Raw genomic sequence first — 20,593 nt, forward strand, 5'->3', positions numbered from 1 at the left:
CTCCAGTAGTGAGGCTTTCAGAGTTATATCCATTTAATGTTCAATTTTATACCTTTAGAGACAAGGCATGCCCCAACGATCCCCTCTTTCAGGTATATGTATAATACCGTCCTTCTTTACTTGTGTGAGCTTTTCCTAATGAATTATTGTCTGCTGATCAACTTGTGCTGAACTGTCATTTGAACAGTATTAGTTTTGGCACAGTGTTCAATGCTAGTCTTGCTCAGAGTAGACCCATTGAAATTAATGAGCATGGCTAACTTATGTCCATTAATTTCAGTTGATCTACTCTGCGTAGAATTCAGTTGGATGCAACACATGGTGTATATTTTATGTTTATCTTTTTTTTTCTTTACACCACTCTGATATATTATAATATGAGCAGTCATATACATTTTTTAAAAAATAATGTATATAAACAAAGTTTCCATTCATTTTGCGATTCCCTGTAAGCAATTTTCAGTGTGCCAAGTTTGAGGCTTTGAATATCTGTAATGCAGGGTTTTGCAGTTCAGATGGGCACTTACATTATTTACATTCTTAATATTTCATAAATTGCTTTGTGACATTTTGTAAAAAGTGATTAAGACATATAATAAATGCTAGAATTACTGACATATTTTTGCCTTTTGCACAACCAGATTTTTTAAAAAGCCATGTTTAGCAAGCTTTTTATTATTTAAAGTCTATAAAAATAGAAAACAATACTTAACTGCTGTTACTAAGAATAAAATATATGCCATTGTTTCCATGGGAAATAGAGATGTTTGTGTGTAATGGTGTGTGGGTGTGTTAAGGGTGTGTGAAAGTGTGTGGGTCTGATGCTGCTCATGGGTCTGACCCTGCCCACTACTGAAATTAGCTCCCCCACTCAAGATTTCCATGAGTGCAATGCCTTCAGCCCCCGAAATGTTCCCCGCCCAGGACACACAGAGATAAATTTCTCCACCTTTCCAGAATATTGTTATTGTTTAAATAATTTCACAACCTGCTAAGATACAGAAAGATGTTTGCAATCCTTGCTACAGTACGAGATACAATATATGAAAATTAACATTATTATCAATCCACTTGCTCCAATTTGTATATAAAAAGTCTGCAGCTGGAGACAAACAATATTCTGGGAAAGGTAAAACTGAATTGTATAAGGCAAGGATTATTGTGGTGTGCGCACACTCACAACCCACCTTCCCCTCTGGTAATTAAACAAGGTTGACCGGGTGTTGTAGTGTTCAAACACACACAAAGCCCCTATGACCATGAGATAAAAGAAGCATATGTTTAGTACAGGAAGGATGCCTTTCCCAGCTCTCTTAAAAGCTATTGCCTGTTGCCAACCAGCACTGTTTCAAGGAATAATCACTTCATAAAAGCTGTTGATTTTTCTGATCTTTCTCTTGTTTTCCCAGAGGATTCTTACATTGAAAGAACACATCAGGAGCTTACCTGGAACGATGTAGGTGCAAAGCAGCTGAATGTCCACAACAAACAACCATTTGGTGTACCAGAACTTAAAAGAAATCCAAACCTTTCAAAGGCAGGCTGCTCCCCAACCCATGGATCACAGTTAATTCTACAAAAATATTTTGACTACCGTACATCAGTCCTCGAAAGGAACATCTATTTCCAGACCTCCTGGACGTCGTGGTGAATGGGGTGAGCTTCTTCTCTTTCTTTCTCCCTTCTCTTGAACGGTTGAGTGTTTTCCCATCCTCTGCAAGAGAGTAAGTGGGAGAGAGAGTCCGGGAGAACTTGGAGCTGGACACAGAAGCCAGAAGGAGTGGGCAGGAGCACTGAATGAAAGCACTCATCGACTGCCCTGACTAGGAAATAAAAAGCAGGGGCGAGTGGACTCTAAAGGTCTCAGTGCACATGACCATGTCAACAACTACAAACATCGTGCAACATCCATCTTCTGTAACACTTCAGAAATGACAATATAGAGCTAGCTGATCTGGCATGCATTATGGAGACTTGGTTGGACAAGGCAAGAGAGTGAATCTCTCCCAAGTTTGCCCTGCAGGCTTTGCAATCCAGCAGCAACTAAGGCTTAAAGGAAAGGGCAACAAGGTCACAGTTGGCTTAGCATGAGTCCACCCCCATATTCAGATGTCTTGTTCAGCATTTTCCAGGTTTTGGGTGTCTGTTGTTGCCATCTGCTAAAGACTAACTCCACCAGGCTCTTAACTGTCATCTTAACTGAGATCTAGCTCTGAGGGCCTTCTGGTGGTTCCCTCACTGCGAGAAGTGAAGTTAAAGGGAACCAGGCAGAGGGCCTTCTTGGTAGTGGTACCCACCCTGTGGAAACCCTCCTATCAGATGTTGAGGAAATAAATAACTATATAGCCTTTAGGAAACACCTGAAGGCAACCCTTTATAGGGAAGTTTTTTAATGGTTGATGTTTTATTATGTTTTTATATTTGTTGGAAGCTGCCCAGAGTGGCTGGGGAAACCCAGTCAGATGGGTGGGATATAAATAATAAAATCACCACCACCACCATCATCTACAGCAGCCATTCCATCAGGCTAAGGGAAGAGAAGAGAAGTGGGACTGCAGGCCTCTCAGACAACTCTACCAAACGGCAAAGGACTTTGGGCTTCTCTCCTTTGGAATCTTTCTATTCAAGCTTAACACTACAATAATTCTGCAGTCATTTTCAAAAATTACATTCTTACCTTTCTTCCCAAGATCTCAAAGTGGCATGTATGTTTCTCTCCACTTTCTCTTTTATCCTCACAACAACCCTGAGGGGATGGATCTGGTCTCAGGTCACCACTAGGGCCTGAATGTTATTTTCAGTCTTGAGATGTGTTTGTTCTTGATCTAGTTCGGAAGTCCTGATTCCGGTACGTGCAGGTACACGTGTCCACAGATGTGTTCTGTGGGGCCCACAGTCCACCCCTACCCCCTATTGAAAGCGGGCTTGAAATAAGCACTCTACAGTACATCTAATAGAAAGAATAGGTAGTGCTGTATGCTGGGTGGCTATGCAGTTTCTCCAGCTTGTAAAGGAGCCCATAGGTCACAAAAGATTGGCAACCACTTACCTAACTGCTTTTAATTATCGGATTATTGTTCTTTATTATTTTTGCCATGTTTTTTATTTTTATATTCATTTGGCAGCTAAGAGTATCTCCACTGGAGGGGAGAAAGTGGGATATGATTAGCCAAACGGTGTGTTGCAGCAGCTCACAATTCATCAGAAAGCACAAACAACACTTTAGATGCACCAGTGTTGCTCTTTGAAAGTTAACCTTTGTTTCTGTGCAAGTCTGTAAGAATTGCAATGGATTGCAGCATAGCAGGTTTGCTGAGGAAGATATCCAGTTCTGGCAATGATGAGTCCATTGACAGGTCAAGAGGATGTATAATAGGTCCAGACAAATGTTCTGGGGCAGAGAGAAAGGACAGGCAGCTAACAGGCAAAACAAGGGCAGTCAGAGGCAGGTTTTTCAGTACCCCGGACAGAGCTGATAAGCTGTGTTGACAAGAGATCATCACCCAAAATATGCTTCCTATTGACTATATGAAGGAACTTTATGTTGAAATATGGCAAATTGAACAAACAATAGAATCAGTTTTACTTGGATCTCTCACCCATGGAAGTATAAACACACAGATCTATGAGACATAGGGATGGATAAACCTGTCAAAGTTGATTTCTCTCATTTTCCCATTTCTTTTTTTATTTTAACAGCCCCAAACAATCTTGATAGGCCAGTGGGTTAACAGAACATGAAAGCTCTTATGCTGGTGTCTATATGTAGACATAGTTATTCAGTCATTGATCCCTGGTCAGTTACTTCTGGTCTAGAAGGAAGGGCAAGGCCACCAAAGGAGGCAGGATTACAATTGCACTAGAAGAGCAACAGGAGCAGTAAATCCCCTCAAGAGGAAGTTCCTCTTCAATACTTCTTAAACATAGAACCTTTCTGGACCTCTTTGGCTTGGTTTCTCACTTCACGTTCCACCTCATAGTGGTTTAATTTTCACTATTTTGTATCTTTTGAGTTTCTTGAATCATTACCTGTGACCTACTTAGAGTCATACATGTAAAGAACATATCTACCCAGTCATCACCATGCCCACTGCCATCTCCATCTAGTGTTTGTTTATGAAGCATAAAAGTTGGAGGAGGTAGAACAATGAGCTTTTTGTGGAAAGCTTGAAGGGCCTGGAATCCTAACATTATTTCCATACCAGACCTTTGACCCTCCCGCATTCTTGCCACGCTAACCCTGTCATCCCCAGACAAGCCTACATAAATGGTGTAAACCAATGGTACATACATTTCTTAATTATAGGTGATATTTCCACAGCCGTGCTATTTAAAGGTCTACCAGGCTATCAAGATGCCAACTGCAGTACTGTAATGAGATGGCAAGACTGGAATTCGTTTATTTTGGTTGCACCATGCAGCACAAAATATCTTTCAGTAGAAGCATCTTGGTAGAAGCATCAGGAGTGATGTTCAAAAGGTTTTTGAACAATAACACTGAACAGATTGCATACCTTCCCAAATTTGACAGTGGAATATTGGTTAACGTAAACAAGTAAAGTAAGGAAGGAGGTTTTGGTATGTTCACAAAACACCTCTTCTTGGGACCATGCTCTGCCAATTTTTTTTTAGATGTTAATTTGAAAAATGCATATTTTGTACAATGGAAAACACATTTTTGCAAGTGTTATAATTATCTGTTTTTGTGGTCACAAGTTGCTTCCATAGTGTTCAGATTTTCAGTATACAATAGGGAATGGGCTCAAATACCTGCCAGTCCAACTTCCAAGGGTGTAGTGTGACCTCTGAAGTCCAATTCCCACTGCAACATCTCACTTCAAAAAGTCATGGGGTCCCATAGAGCAACCTCCGTCAAAGAGCAAAGAGCTTATAATCAGAAAAGGAAGTCTGAAAATCCCTAATATGTGCATGGAAATGCTGGGATAGGTACATGAACATATTGCTAGGTGGCTCTTTCTGTTGGGATTTTATGCAGCCGATACTGCTAGTGTGATTAGTATAAATCACATGAGATGTCTGAGAAGAGTGTGGGAACAGAAGACTGTCTTATCTCTTCTGTCTGAGCGTGTTTTTCTACTGTACTTTCACTTTTGCAGTACGCAACAGTTGTTCTGCCAGAGCTTGGAGAACACAGACGTGATTATGGATTGTCTGTATAGAATGTAAATAAAATGTAGTTTAGATTTACAGATGTTTCTTTCTTCTTGCTGTATGATGCTAGAAGACTTGTGTGCACTTTTCATAAGAAAAGTGGAGTTGAAGGGACATACCATTCCAGAGACGTGCCTACCGGGAGATGCTTAGAGTTCCTGGGTGGTCGCCGTCTCCCCAAGAGCGTTTTTCTAACACTTGCATGTAAAATGCCTGGAAACCACTTTTAAGAAACTAAGACATCTTAAGATCTGTGCTCCATTCTACTTTAGTAGCAATAGCATAGGTATCCAAGTGAAGCAGCTGTTTCAGGCAGCAACTGCTTGGGTGGGTGGGTGTGGCAAAAAGCAGCAGTCAGTTGTTGGAAGAATATAGTTGTGTGTGCTGCATGGTTTGCCCTAAGTTGCCCTACTGCCTTCAAGTGCAGTGAAAGACCCATCACCACCAGTACTGGAAGATTCAGTTGCCAACCAGATCAGCTTTCGTACATGCCAAGTTACAGGGAACCAGACAGAGGACCTTCTCAGTAGTAGTGCCCTCCCTGCGGAACACCCTCCCACCAGATGTCAAAGAGAACAACTACCAGACTTTTAGAAGACATCTGAAGGCAGCCCTGTTTAGGGAAGCTTTTAATGTTTGATGCATTATGGTATTTTAATATTTTGTTGGAAGCCGCCCAGAGTGGCTGGGGAAGCCCAGCCAGATGGGTGGGGTATAAATATTATTATTATTATTATTATTATTATTATTATTGGAGGGATTGCCATCTTGTCCTTTGCCTCAGTCAGCAAAATGAGCCTTGGGGCAGCCCTGAGCAGAACAAACACAGAGTATCCAGAATTCACCATTTGGGAACTGAGACAAGATATTAGTAATTTCATTTCCTTCCGGTCATTTAAAAATATATCTGGAAATGTGTATTTTCATGTCACATGTGGGTTTTCAGGGTACTGAAGATGAGAATTCACAGCCAATCAGAAAGAAGCAACCCATTGTCCTTTCACGGAATCTTAAAATGTATGAATGTGTACAGATATGGTCATGTCACCATTTTGTTTTATATAGCACTTCCATTTCTTCAAAAAGCTGCACACCCTGGTGGACTAAGCACTTGCAAAACAATAGGCCAGTTGTGAGAGAAAAATCTGCACAGGGCCAAACCATGTTACAATAACCATTTGTATTTTAAAGAAAGAAAAACAAAGCAGTCACAGTATCCAATGTGGGATTTACTCTTGATCAGAACTGGGCCTGTGGCAGTTTCTTGAAGAATATCACCCTGGCTGCTATGTTCTCCAGAAGGTGCGCCTTGTGGTAAGCAACTGATGACACAATTGTGCGAGTAGCAAACTGGTTTGAGCCAATTTGTATCACTTGTTCTGTGTATCAAAAAACAAAACAAAACAAAACAAAAACCTAAGCCCCACTGCAGTTGTGTAGACTGCTTGTTAAAAACATTAACATACATGCATCAATGTCAACAAAGCACCATGCTCTTGATTGACTCCACATAGTTTATTAGAATTTCAATTTTTTTTTCATAATACAGCACTATATAACAATTAACATGAAATCATCAGGAGCATCTATGACCAAACAGTGCAAAAATCAAGCTGAGAACATACTTTGCACAACATCAGACAGGGATGAGGTTACTTTTTGTTTTCCCTTAGCTCTGAGGCAAATGAGTTAAATTCACAGGATGGATCTATCATAATGGAAGAAAATTTTGTGGTTCAGGAGAAATAGGTATTTGTAGTGGAAAACAAGGTCACAGCTTATTCACCCCCTGCCCGTATTAAGTATCATCAGGGAGCAGAATGGAGCTGTGGAAAAAAAATTGCCCAGTGGGGAACTCCAGTCACCATATAAGCATTACAAGCAACGTAGTTGGCTCTGCAGCCTTCTAATTTGCTTGCAGTTCTCTGTATCAGGGTCAGTGTAGTAGGACCTCTTATTAACTTCAGTATATACCTCAGAGGCATTACTGCAGTTTTAAATTTCCTAAACCTGCTGGAGCTTTACAATATACACAATAAATTTACCCACATATGCTGACAACAAAACCTAACAGCCCCAATGCAGAGAATTAGTGGGTATAGCAGAAGACATGTAGCTTCATTGATCTTCACAGAGCATTCATGTCTGGAGAGTTACATGCCTCTTCTAGCTTCTATTAGTTCTCAGGGGGTAGAGTTGCTGGGCATAAGGCATCCCAGATTCAGACTGAGCACTCCTCATACATTACCCAAAACAAGTCTCTATTGTGAGGAGCTCCTGAGAAGTCTCTCTCAGTATCCATCTAGTTGTGGCAGGTGACATGACAGCTGGGTGCTCCCCATAGCTGTCCAGGTTCCATGGGCAACTTGCAGGTTTACCTACTTCCACAGAGAGGAAACCACCTTCTGCACACTAATTGGTGGCTCTGGATTAGGAGAAATGTCCAAAATAGCCATGATAATCCAAGGCACAACAATTTATGACTCAAGTTTCCAAACTCCATGTTGTTTTTCAAACGCAATTCTCATGTGTGTTTTGATTTCTGAACCATTAAGCTGTTCTATTTCCAAATGTTACAAGTTAATACAATAGTAAGAACCAGAACAAATCTGAAATATAAAAATAAACAAATGTCCAGTTAAATTAGATTCATAACACATTTGAAATTGCTCCAAATGTCAGAGAAATTCTATGCATGTTTGCTCAGAAAATTAGTTCCTACTGTTTTTAATGAGACTTCTTAATGAGTCTGTTTAGGATTAGTCTTTGACTTTCACAACTTTGAACTTCAAAACTAGGTAAACTGAATGTTCCAGAGCACTGAGTAACTTTTCAACTTTCTTTAGTTCGGCTTTCTCACCTCAAAGAGTTACAAATAGAAATAACAGTTTAACATTTCTAAATTCTGAGCAGATTGAAATTTGATATTTAATTCTAATTAATCAGATTCAAACCCTGCTGAAATGTTGGTTCCAATAATGGAAAATACATACTGTCTCACAAAAGCCCAATCATGTAAAGCACATGATCCAAGAAAAGATCACATGGGCATAAAAATCCACCACTGAAACAGAACATTCACACATGAGATTATCATAACTATTAGGTACATTCTGAAGATTTCACAGGCAAACTGGTAGGTTTAGGAACAGCACAAAAAGTGACAAACTCTCAACAAATCCCCAAAACACCACAGTTCTCTTATGAGATTGCTCCATTATCAAAACAGACATTACGAACAAAAATATTTTTACTTCTTGTTCATTTGCAGGTAGGTAGCCCTATGGAGTAAGATACAGAATTGGATAGATAAGACCATTGAAGACTTGGCACACAAAACAGTACAAAGCAAGAGAAGAGGCCAGGGATTCACACAGAATGTAGACAGGCCATTGGTTCTTCTAATTCTGATTTCCCCCATTTTAAAATAATTATTGGTTGTCACTGAAGAAAACAGTATATGTGGTTACTATTTAATCAAAGTCAAGCACAAATATAGGCTGATGCCCCTTCGGTCTAAGTTAGGTGGGATAATTCTAACCATTTATCCTAACTCCCAGATTTTGGCACAAAACTCAGTGACTTGTTTTTGTTTATATAGTTGGCTTTTCGAAAATGTTTTTTACTCGTGAAACAGAAAACATACTGTGGATTTCATGCTGGTAGCAAATGCAGTTCCTCAGTTGTCCTCAAGGATAGGAATAGAAAAGTGTGAGAAACTTCCACTGAGCTCTCACTCAATAGCACTCAATGTGAATCAGTTTGGGCTGATGATTGATCAGTCTCTGTGGCTGGAGTTAATTTTTATCTTTTCTGTTCAAAATTAAAATTACTGGACACATGAACCTGGGTAGCTGGTCTCACTCCCAACCACTTCTGGAGGGCGAGGATATAAATTATATACCCAGGTTCCTGTGCCCAGTAATTTTAATTTTGAACAGGAAAGAGAAAAAATTGTTTCCTTTCAGCACTTCTCAATATCAAGGGTATTACTCAACGACTATTTGCACTCACATTCTGCAGTTCCATTGAAATCAATATACCTACAAAAAGCTTGTGTGGTCATTGAGTCACTTCCTAACGGAGATTATCTTACACTGAGAGATACCTGACATAATATGAAAAGCATATTTGCAGCAGGCAGCGTCACGTGGCTGATTCACTGAAGATGCAACTCGTTTTCTCCTTATCATGTGAGGCAACCCTGAGAAAAGAAACTTGGGAAGGACAAAGATTATGTGGCTAAGTTCAAAAAAGTGTGTCATGATAAGTCCCACAGAACCCTCCACCCACTATGTATTAGCCGTCAATGGATAATGTAGCCTGTCCACAAAGTCTTTAAAACTCCTGGCCCCAGATAGGATACTTATTGCTACCCCCATTGCTCAGCCTGGGGTCCATTCATTTGCATTGGTAGCCTAGTCTTCACAAATGAAATCAAGGCTCAGAAAACAGGTCTCCAAGTGAAACTCAGAGACTATGGCTATAGTAGATATAGTAACAAATGGGTCATGGATACAGGAAAGTGCCCATTTAGAGCAGAACAACTTGGGAAAGTTATGGTGCTGCCTTTTTCCTAGTCTCATGCCCTCAAACAAAAATATAATTGCTCCAATCCAGCAAAGGCAATCTGTGCACACAGAAGTAGGTTTGTGTGTGCAGGTCGCTTTCTGCATTCGTCCACGGAGGACTCCAAGGAGGGGTTGACTGTGCAGGGTTAAAAATAATCTGTAGCCCTTGCACAGACACATGTTACATGTTGGATAATGCGCATCACCACTTGCTAAATGGATGGTTAGCTCTGTCTGTGCCATCTGATTTTTGCACACTGGAGCATGCTGCTCACAGCTGACCAAGACATTTGGGTGCCTTACAAACTCAACACATACAGACACAATATAAACAAGCAATTTGCCACCCTGGTAGGGCATCCAAAAGTTGCTTTCTCAGGCAACCAACTCACTCTGCCTAATGGAAAGACTGGCCCAGATGCAGCTTATTGCTCTGTGCAAGGGTCCCTGGAGAGGGGCAGCCAATTTAAAACATTAGAATGCTTAAAATGGCATATACCTAGCCAAGATCCATGCTCTAAACACACATGACCCGACACCAGAAAGCTGCTCTGCTGTTTTGGGCGCCTCTTCCTCACAGAATCATAGAGTTGGAAGGGACCCCAAGGGTCCTCTAGTCCAACCTCTTGCAATGCTGGAATCTCACCCTGTTCTGTATATTTGAAGCAAGACAAGTTCTGTGGACATTTTTGATGCAGGCAATGAGACCTAGTGTGGTTTTTACACCTGCTTTGAGACTAGCTCCACACAGCTGTACCAAAACACTTACCCCCACCTTGTGCTAGAAACTACCCTCACTCACACTAGAAGCATCCTCAGGCAGCCACTCACAATAAATCACATACCACCTTATGCAATGTGCTATGCTCAAATTCAGCAGCTGCTGACAAAGCATGCCACACATTTTCAAGTGAGAGCGATCTCTGGCTGGCTGTGTGGTTTCATTGTGAGCAGACTGGGGAGGAAATCCAATGAAGGAGCGAGCATCTTTCCAGCAAGATTCCAAGTTCCTGCTGTACTGTGCAGTTGTCAGGGACTATGGCACTGAATGAGATCATGGAAGCAACGGAATGTATCCAAGTGTATGAGAAGGCAGCACTTGACAGGCGAGGAAAGTATGGAATGTAGAGAAGAACTATGTTCTACAAAACTATGGTGTGGGAGTGAATGCATTCCAATGAGGCATCCAATGTATAGACATGCCTCTGTAATTGGGGGGTGATGTAGACATTAACAGTATGTGCTACCTTAACATGGAATGTACACACATGAGTATGGTAGAGAAGCAAAGGCACATGTCCCTAACATGAAATGTATACTGGTGAAACTGATGTCCACAAAACTAGTACTTCACAGTGGAACAGATGTGTTAACACAGCACGACATACTCTGCCAACAAGGGAATGAAACATACTCTACAGTCAGAACTGATGCCCTGAAACGAAGGTGAGAGATAATAAGGATACAGTAAAACCAGCTATGAGAATACCCATCATGTCATAGGTCCTATATTCTGCCAATATTATCAGTATGCAATCTGCACACTATTAGATTAGCAGAGGTTCCTGCCCATTTTCACATGCATTAATGTTTTCATACAGTACTTTGGTAACATATCCCTAAAGGAAGTGTGGATCAAAGTGCAAACACTGTGTGGATAGAGAGCATATCTACTGCATAACCCCACACAACGGAGCTCCAGAAGCAACGTATAGAAATTAGAACTGCAGTGTGACTGCCTCTAGCTCCGTGGCTTTTGGTGTGGATGCAGAAAGGTAGGTTGTGTGATGGTGTTTCACAGTTTTCAGTCTGGCTGACAATCTAGAAAGTACAGTGCTAAACAGGGGACTCCTGATCAGACCACTTTAAAAGATTGCAGCAGCAGAGGATTGTGAAATACAAGCTTTTCGCATGACAGCATTCTGGATCCTCTAAGTATAGAGAAGTGCAGACGATCCAACATCTAGAAACAAATTCCCCAATCATGGAGAAATGAAAGCAATTCTTTAATGGTAATTAATCTGCACAGACTTTTAAAAGTGAAATTTGAGTGTGTTCAGAGCCAGACAGGTGCTTGTGTGCAGTGAAACAATCTGAAATCAAAATATATACAACTTGGCTAGTAATGAGTCCTACTGCATATCTGAGCTCAGTGTTGGGAATGAGAATAGAATTCAGTCTGAGCAATCAATTTGGGGTTTTTGCCTCACCCAAGATATAGTAATGAAATGGTGTCTGTTGTGAGGTTTGTGAGATGGGCACTTGTCCAGGAGGCACTCGACCAAAATACACAGGTCATGCAGAAATATTGCTTTCTTATACTTAAGAGGTCTAAAGCTCACGTACAGGTGTGACCACTCCTAGCAAGGTAACAAGAGCTCTTTATATATGGAGGATAAAAAATATCAAGTGATGGAGTGATGAACAAATTCAAAAACCAGAAGGTCTAAGTTGATATGAGTCTACAGGCCTTGTCTAAATAGCAAAAAGGAACACTTCATTATCAGAGACCCAAGCAAGGAGTGGTTTGACCACATCACTTGTAGAAGTGCTAAGCAAACCAGAGTGTGCACAGTAATTTGTAACTTCAGGTGGGGATGGCTTTCTTCTAGATACTTCCAACACATCTATGCAAGAAGAATACTAGACTTCAGGCACCCCAAATGCAAGGTTGTCTCGTATCATCAGTGTTTTCCGAAGGTCTCGTTCCATGATTGGCCTTTGTGTCCGCCACTTGTGCGCTTCCTGAAGTCCTGGCTCAAAGTAGTATATGCAAGCTCCAAAGCCCACCAAGATAAGAATGGAGATCATCAGATACATTGGCACAAACCAATCCAAGAAATGAGGCATGATTGCTAGAAAAAGAAAGGTAAACATATGCAGTTGGTATTGGTTGATGAGTATCAAAATCACTGTCAAACATATATAGATTTATATAGACACTAGCGCAGCAGCCATGGGTGCCAGCGTATTTCCTATGACACCCACAAAAGGTCTCAGTAAATATTTCCTCAAAAATCCACAATGCATGAGAAGGTTTGCCCTCCTTGTTCAGTTCCTGTTTGCATTGGTTCAGCCCTTCTGACATTGAACATGAACCCTTAGACATGTCCACATTGGAGAGGTGCACTCTGTGAGCAAGTGCAGCAGTAGCTGATGTAAGGTGCCTTTCTTCCATGGATGGGAGGGTGGTAAGGAACATGCCCACACAGATGTCAAAGCGATAAACAACTACCTGACATTCAGAAGGCATCTGAAGGCAGCCCTGTTCAGGGAAGTTTTTAATATGTGACATTTTAGTTTATTTTTCATCTTTGTTGGAAGCCGCCCAGAGTGGCTGGGGAACAAATTAATAATAATAATAATAATAATAATAATAATAATAATAATAATAATTTTACGACCCTGTCTTTTCTCTCTCTCTTTTGGATGTGGCAGCCATTTTGTATTATGCTATGGCCCCACACAGCTCTTATGTGACTGGTACCCATTGTACTTACTTTCTCAAATTCCTAATGTGCTCTCTAGCCCCTGCTATCCCACTAGGCTGATTTGATACCCCACTTTTTTCTTTCTCCTTTAATCCATGCCTCTTTTAATATATTGTCTCTTTTAATGCAGTATAATTATACTATGATTCCAAAGAATAATGCAAGTCTACTAAATCCACACAATAGCTTACCTTGAGCAACTGATTTTTTCCTCTCTCAGATTGCTTGTTAAGAAGTGCTTTGTAAAGGTGCTATACCCCTGAGAGAGAAAATTGAGGAATAACAAATCATAATAAAGCAAGCCAATATGCACATATTTCCTTTTTCTTTTGGCAGTATTTGGATTTTGTAAATTAAAATATTTTATCCAAGGCAGCTAACATCCAGATAGAAACAATGATAACCTAATAATAAAAACACTAACAGTATAGTATAAAACAACAAATAGGTGACGACGACAACAGTACTCCAGTCCAAATGTCTGTTTACAAAGTAACATATTTGGCGCTTGTCAAGCTATGAAGTACAGTGGTACCTCGGGTTAAGTACTTAATTAATTCCGGAGGTCTGTTCTTAACATGAAACTGTTCTTAACCTGAAGCACCACTTTAGCTAGTGGGGCCTCCTGCTGCCGCTGCGCCGCTGGAGCCGGATTTCTGTTCTTATTCTGAAGCAAAGTTCTTAACCTGAAGCACTATTTCTGGGTTAGCGGAGTGTGTAACCTGAAGTGTATGTAACCTGAAGGGTATGTAACCCGAGGTACCACTGTAGTCAAGTTGGTATCTTTAGGAATTTAGTGTCATGATCTAGAACCTAGCCTTCTGCTCCATTGTGTTCTGTTTCCTCTGTAAACCTGCCAGACTGGGCTTTACCTCAAGGTTGAAGTACCGGCCTACCTGAGTTGTCAGCTGATCCCACAGGCCAACTCCTGCTTTCTCCTTGCTCCTTAACTCTCATCTATATGTTGCCATGAGTAGCAGTGCATAGTCCTGGTGCCTTTGCCACTCAACCTACAACCTAACCCTGACTTCCTCTGGAAACTCTGGCCCCTCTGATCCTGATCTGCCTCATCCAGAACTCAGTCTAGTTTGATCAATGCAGCAGCTACCAATAACCTGAAGTTGATCCCTACTGAGAGCGAAAACTAGCCCCTACAACAAAGCCTTGCCACATGTTCCCACACATCATTTTGCACACAGCAGGGAGGCTAGATAACAAGGCTTATGTTGTTGATTGGATGGCAAAGGCACCTTCAAATGGTACTAACTGGTCCCAGACTGTTGACTTCACTCCCCCTTTTATTCCAGCCATACCTCAACTGATAACACATTTTCCTCAACTCTATATTCCACTACTTTTCCACTTCCTAGACCCGCTAGCCATTCACTATAGATGAGCTCCATTTCCTGCTTTTTTCAGCTTCTTTCCTTTTTTCACTCAGGCATGCATCCAGTTGGCAGCTTCTGCCACCACTGACAAGTTAGCACTAAACTGCTGACCCTGAAGTACAGAAGATGTACCAAGTAGGGTGGGATAGTTGCACTACAGTCATTATTTTCAACCGTGCAGCCACTGCTGACCCTGTTAGATCCCAGCCTGTCATGTGGACTTGCAGTGATCTGCATGAGAAGACACACAGTCCTGTGTGGCACTCAAAAATCCTCTGTCTGCAGGTGGCCTTAATTCATTATTCAATCATTCCTTGCTTCTAATATTGACTATAGCAATGACATATTTTGTGAATCCACTGATTCCTTCCCATTTTATCTCACATAATTTGGTTCTTTATTATCTTAACCACTCCGTCTTCATCCCTAGCTGAAACAAAATGTTTAAAATATATATAACTGCATTTCCTCACAATCATTCCTTGTCCTCTCCTCCGACTCTGTGCTGTCCTTCCATCTTTCTGTTCCTCCCTTTTTTGTTTTTCTAATGCAAACTGTATGAATCCTCTTCCCCTGCTTTTTGGTTACTCCGTGAACCAATATGCTGCTGCTAGATAAAACAATAACTAACCAACAATGCTTCAAATTTGATGGATGAAGGAAGGAGCGTTTCAGTACTTTCCACCACTGCTCTCTCTTACCTATTCAACCCCATTCAGCCACTCCCTAGCCACTACGGCAGCATCAGAGAGAGCCAAGGATGAGACCAGACCTATATTTCCAAATCTGGTCCTGACCTCTAAAACAGAAGATGCTCCAAGGATCCTTCTCTGCCCTCCCAAGCAGAAGTTGCAGCAGAGGGGTGGGGAGGGACGGCTCTACAGTGTCTCCCCTTCTCAAATATGTGTCTGATATGTGGAGAAGCATCAAAAGCATTCTGCTTTACTGTCCTTCTCCTTGTGGGATCCTTGGTGTGGAAGGCTAAGCTACTCTGCATCAGGGATGATGTACTGCCACACTGCTCCCATTAAGGTAGGAAGTAAAAGCTTGAGCTCAGGGTCATGACTGGAGAGGCAATTAGAGCCCCATACCAGAAAGGAGGAAATGTTGCACCTTCTCAACTACATTTCAGATACTTGCAGTCCATTTATTTAGTCCCACAGAACTCAATGGGAGCATTTCAGAGCTACACATACATTCCAACTGTCCCTTTTTGCCAGAGATAGTCCCTATTTTTCTGGTATCCGCAATCCACTGTCCCTATTTTGACTCTATTTTGGAACTTCAGGATTTGGTTAATATAAGCTGCTAGAGTTATTAGGAGTCGCTCTTCAAAGTACAGCTCTCTCCCTGGGGTCTCAAGGGTGTATCGGTCAATGCATGTGAAGACATTTCAATGATTTTTAGGGGCAAATCTTTCTGGATAACTTCACAGGATAACTTTCAGCTCATCATTACATGAATATGCAGCATGCAAAAAGAGTATCCAGCAATTTAGGGTGCAGCATGGGCAATGATCCTTGGTATAAGAACTAGGAAGTTACAAGCAGAGGCGTAGCAAGGTCAGGTGGTACCCGGTGTGAATTTTTTTTTTTTGTCAAACCGCCCACCCCCCCATCGACGGCTTGGGGTAGGCTTGGGAGTGGCAGGTGAGAAAAGCGCCGAATGTCACCCCCCTCAGCGGTGACACCCGGGGCGGCCCGCACCCCCCCTTCCTATGCCTCTGGTTACAAGCATATTCTCATATGGGAGGGCACTTCTATCTCTCATTTAGACTTCAGAAGTAATGCCCCAATTTCATTTAGAGCTGATCATGGCAGCAGATTTTTTTATTTAAACCAGGCACAAAAGTGCCCTGTTTCACATACTCTGGCAACATATTGCCATAATTGTACAGAGGCCAAATCCATTAGGCAAAACACTGGCAGATATTTAAAAAAATATATAAAGTTATATAAAACTGTGTACTCCATAAAGCAGATGGCAGCAAGCAACTTCTGGGTTACTTTTGCTGATGCATCTTAAATGAACAGAGGTGAGAAGGGAAGAGATGCCACATGACTAGAACTTGTTTTCCCTACCCCTTATTACTACAGCAAAAATGAGTAATATAGTCCAAGGAAGGAGTCTTCAAAAAGGGCACACAGAAATGAAATGACAAGAGGTCACAAACGTATAAATGACAAATGGCAGGCTCCCTATTATTGAGAAGTGACAAAGTCAGGATACCAGATGCAGCTGCTCATGTTAGTTGTTCTTGCATGCTTAAACAACATAGATCTGGGGAACTTCAGCTTAATGACAATGGTGCCACATATGTAGTCTTTGGACAATCTAATCCCAGTGGTTTCACAAATGTTAAACAGTTCTGGTGGAACACGGATCAGTTCCCATGGTGTGGAACAGATATCCCCTAAATTTACTCTACGGCTAGGCACAAAAAGGAAAGAACAGAACCAACACACAGCTTTCCCATAGCTGCCAAAACTATCTAGTAGGATCCAAAGGTCTACCACATCAAACAACTCTTAACAGGTCAAAAAGAAAAATGTAGGATCTCTTTTCCCTACCAGTTTCCAGACAAAAATACGTCAGCCTCAACTAGAAATTAACCCAGCCCATGCCAACTCAACCAAACTAGCAAGGATAGGCCTTGGTTTCATATGGTGCGTCTCACACTCCTTAAAAGACATCCTTAAAGTGCATCTACTGAGAGAGATTCAAGCAAAGGGAAGAAACAGGTGCCATTGACACCTCATACCAGAGTGGAATATAATAGCCAGTCATATGATGAGTAATTTTAATAAATAAATATCCAGTGAATCCTCAGATGCTCGTAAATGTTGCATTCACTTTGATAGGCAAAGATCCTATCCACCTTTTTTATCCTTCTCCTTTACTGCCACAAACCTAATCACTTCTGCTCAGAAGTCTCAGAGACATAATTGGGACTTATTCCTTAGTGCGCTTAGACGGCAGCCACATAGATTAAAAATCAACAATACCCAGTAGAACTGGGACTATATTGACCCCAAATAGGGTTATTCAAATTCCTTTAAAAATCCACAAACCTTATTTATCTTCTCCATTCAGTCTCTTGCATCTCCCCATTCTTTTCATATGTGATATCTGGAGTCTGCATATGTCTGTTTTGAGATTCTGTTTATGCTAGTTTATGAAATTAAATGTTATTAAAATGGTATGAGGAACTAAAAGTAAAACTTCACCAGCCTAAAATCACTGCACTTCTGCAAAAGAATAAGGACAGCACAACCTAAGATTGTTGTTGTAGACTTTATATAAAATCATCATTAGGTCAGCATTGTAGAACACTATTCACACTCATACTTATGCATGGTAGGTTTTTTATATTATTCTTATTTACACCACTTATAGAGCTTTATGATTAAGTGGTCTGTACTTTTTTCTGGATAAAATAAATACATTTAAGTCCCATGGTATGCATCTATATCCTTCTCTCATCCAGTCTCTATCACAGAACATGTCATGCCTCTCCATCATTGAAGGTTTAAAGAAAAGCCTAGCTTCTTCTCTACTTTAGGAAAGGATTTTCTTCTATGGGCTTGGTCAGAACAAATGACCCATGTGCTCCCTTCCATACCTCAATTTCCATGGCTCTGTTTTTCTTCACAGTGCCCAAATAAACGAAGATGTATTACATATAGACATAATTCAAAGGAGATCCCTAAACACAAGAAGTCATGCATGTACAATACCGGGCACGGTGCATCACCTACCTCGATCCACATACATGCTTCATTCAGACTACTGCTCTGTGATCTGTTGTTACCCAGAACAGAACAGTAGCATTCCGCTCATCTGATGCTGCTCTCTGCTGTATGGGTCAGAGGAAGGGACAAAGTGCTTCTCCAATGGAATGCAGTCCAAGCACGTCAAAGTGTCAGAGGAGTCAATAGCATGGACAGAAATGAAGTGCTGCTTGCCCTGCATGTACGCATGCTCATGTATGCAATTGTAAATGACACACAGTTAAGCTCACTGCCTCATCATCTGAAGCTGCCGAGGACTGCTTCCCCGCTCCCCCCCCCCCCCCATTGCTAGCATAAATGGATCGGCTTTGGATTCTTTCCATCTTGCTCCTATTTTGGTGGCCCCCTCCCTTTCACCCTCACAAAAGAGGCAAGACCTTCCCCAGCCAATCAAAACACCACAGCCAGACTATCAGCTGTTGTCATAGCAACAAGCCTAGAAAGATCTCCAGCGCACGTGGTACAGAGAATAAGCAAGCAGAATTGGGAGAGAGATAGATGCTCTAAGCTGAGGAAGTCAGTTTTAAATTGGATAAATGTTTGCAAATACAGTATAGTGATGTGTGAGCATCAACAGAGACACATATTATGTCCACCCCAGCAACACTTAAAGTTGCCTCTTTTGACTCCATGCTTTCCCAAACAGGCTTCTGCATGTGCATCACTTACTTGAACAGGAACCACACCCCGTAAACTAATGCACATTAGATCTGCATCTGGTGCTACATTGCTTTCAATGGGATGCATTATGATATTTATTTTATTGACCATCCTTGTGTATATTTTGACACAACTAGTTATGTATAAGTATATATTTTTAACCGAAGCTAGTGCAAACAAATCAGGGCAATAATCCTGGCAGAAAATTATGGGCATGATCCACATTACAGAGTGAGAGATGAGTATGGAGGACAGGAAATCAGCAGTGAAGATGTGGTTGGGCATGGAGAATGCTGGCAAGAAAAGGGATTGGAGAATGCAGGGAATTTCTATCTTTTCCTCCCTTACTAAAGTCAGGAGTGTTGCAATGTAGCAGTGTTGTATGAGCATGAGCTCTGGGTTGGGAAACTGGGGAAAATCTTATTGGATGCCCCATGTGAAATGGGGATGACAGTTTTTTCCCTCCAGTTTGGTGAGCCCTTATCAGCCTTTGGGCCTCAATAAGAGATCCCACCTTGTAAGCTGCTAATACCAGTGATGCTTTTTTCTGGACGTTACCAAACATACTGCTAGTCCAACTCTCACCACAGGGGTTTCTGCAGAACATCTTGCCCTGAAGAGAGAAGTAGTTATAGCTCCTTCTAAAGAAGCAGGTGTCCTCTCCATTTTGTTGTAACATTTTAAAAATCAAAACTATTGTTGTAATGATCTTTTGTAAAGTGCCTTGTGATGTCTGCCTGAAATTCCTTAAATGAATATCAAATTGTAGATGAAGATCAATATGTAGCACTGGGAAATGCATTCAGACTAGTTAGAATCTGTGACCTAGATTGCACAATAGCATCAATTCAGGCAATAGCTCTAACTGCTTTATATAAATGGAGAAGTGACAAATGGGAGATAAAAGAAGACATCCCCCAATTTCTTTTATCTCCAAAATGTAGCATTGCGCTTTTTAAAAAATTAAAATCCCCAATAGCAGTTTCTGGTGATTTAATGTTTTATTTATTTTTTGTTCTCATACCTTTACAATGAGCCTATTTCAGAATAATTCTCAATGAACCCTAACTGAATCTGATGAGGAACAAAAATATTTCTAGAGTTCTTCCACTTCACTTGCAATTTGTCTAGCATTGGCAATGTGCTGAACTGTCAACCTTTGTTAGGATTTTTTAAAATGATGTCAGATTGCATTAACACACACAGCCTTTGCATGGTCTGTGCTTTATGGTATTTCAAAAAAGGAAAGCACACAGGATGTGGTCAAAACCAGTTACTGCCCATGATGCTGTTCATATTTTGTATTAGACCATTACATCATCTTCCCTCCACAGTAAAATAGACTATTATTAACAACAAAAAAGTCCTCAAGCACAAGAACAAGTTGGAAACATGTTATCCAAGTATAAAATGTTGCTAAATTGAGTTGTACTATGAAAGGAAACAGCAAACAAATTAGATTGGTTTGTCCTTGTAGCCACAGAAGGTTGATTGATCTTGAAGTCAGTATTTTTCCTGTT

General features: G+C 41.0%; 1 protein-coding gene across 2 annotated transcripts; it reads right to left on the minus strand.

Moving 5' to 3' along the window:
* Positions 1 to 12,041: 12,041 nt before the first annotated feature.
* On the minus strand, positions 12,042 to 18,686 carry LOC114605579 (small integral membrane protein 45). 2 transcript variants are annotated; one of them, XM_077934926.1, is made up of 4 exons: positions 18,381 to 18,686; positions 17,694 to 17,790; positions 13,426 to 13,493; positions 12,042 to 12,598 (listed from the first exon to the last, which is right to left on the minus strand). In XM_077934926.1, exon 4 carries the CDS (start codon positions 12,591 to 12,593, stop codon positions 12,387 to 12,389), a length of 207 nt encoding a protein of 68 aa, XP_077791052.1. In that variant the 5' UTR covers positions 12,594 to 12,598; positions 13,426 to 13,493; positions 17,694 to 17,790; positions 18,381 to 18,686; the 3' UTR covers positions 12,042 to 12,386. The 2 variants fall into 2 exon arrangements, with proteins under 2 accessions (XP_077791052.1, XP_077791051.1); XM_077934925.1 differs by lacking the exon at positions 17,694 to 17,790.
* Positions 18,687 to 20,593: the final 1,907 nt, after the last annotated feature.

Source organism: Podarcis muralis, chromosome 10 (genome assembly GCF_964188315.1).
Source record: "Podarcis muralis chromosome 10, rPodMur119.hap1.1, whole genome shotgun sequence".
Taxonomy (NCBI): Eukaryota; Metazoa; Chordata; class Lepidosauria; order Squamata; family Lacertidae; genus Podarcis; species Podarcis muralis.